The sequence below is a fragment of the Plasmopara halstedii genome, assembly GCF_900000015.1.
Source record: "Plasmopara halstedii genome assembly, contig: Scaffold_253, whole genome shotgun sequence".
Lineage (NCBI taxonomy): Eukaryota > Oomycota > Peronosporomycetes > Peronosporales > Peronosporaceae > Plasmopara > Plasmopara halstedii.
The window spans coordinates 642,636-643,210 of NW_020187174.1; the positions used below are offsets into that span (position 1 = coordinate 642,636).

Sequence of the window (575 nt, forward strand, 5' to 3'; positions counted from 1 at the left end):
ACGAATGGGGAGACTTGCTCACACGTACCATTCCTGCGTCGTGCTTCGCACAAAAAAATGCGTCAATGACGTCGCTCTGCTCCTTGGGAAGGAGCCATCGGCGTGTTACTTAGTATTTGGTTCCCGAGACCAGGTCGATATCATGACGCACACCTCAGTCCGGAGGTAGGACCGAAGGCGGGTCTTTGGAGACGACGTCTTGGAATTCCTTCACCAAAGGATAGAGATTCCGTTGGATCAACGATCCACTTCGTGCGTTCAGCACTCTCTTAGTGTCCTCCGAGACAGCTTCATCCAGAAGCGATGACAAGTTTATCTCCTCGTCCGGTCGTACAATGACCACTTCGGCCATATCACCTGCCTTCACGGTACTGCCGAACTCTTCAAGAGTCATCTCGTCCAGCTCAAGAAGAGCATCTACTGCAGGCATAGCCTTGAGGCGGACGTCGCCATCTCCCTCCCCCGTCATACCGTTGACGAGGGTTTATAACTGTGCGTCATCGTCTACGGTAGACAAACCCTGGATCAGGGTCGACGTCCGGCGTCTTGCAGCCAGCATACGGCGTCGCCGTCGC

The 575-nt window shown here is 54.4% G+C and overlaps 1 protein-coding gene across 1 annotated transcript; it reads right to left on the reverse strand.

The window, feature by feature from the left end:
- Nucleotides 1-154: 154 nt before the first annotated feature.
- On the reverse strand, nucleotides 155-469 carry PHALS_04189 (reverse transcriptase; the record flags this gene model as incomplete). The annotated part of the gene is made up of 1 exon (XM_024722208.1): nucleotides 155-469. The coding sequence occupies one exon, from the start codon at nucleotides 467-469 to the stop codon at nucleotides 155-157; it is 315 nt and encodes a 104-aa protein (XP_024573308.1).
- Nucleotides 470-575: the final 106 nt, after the last annotated feature.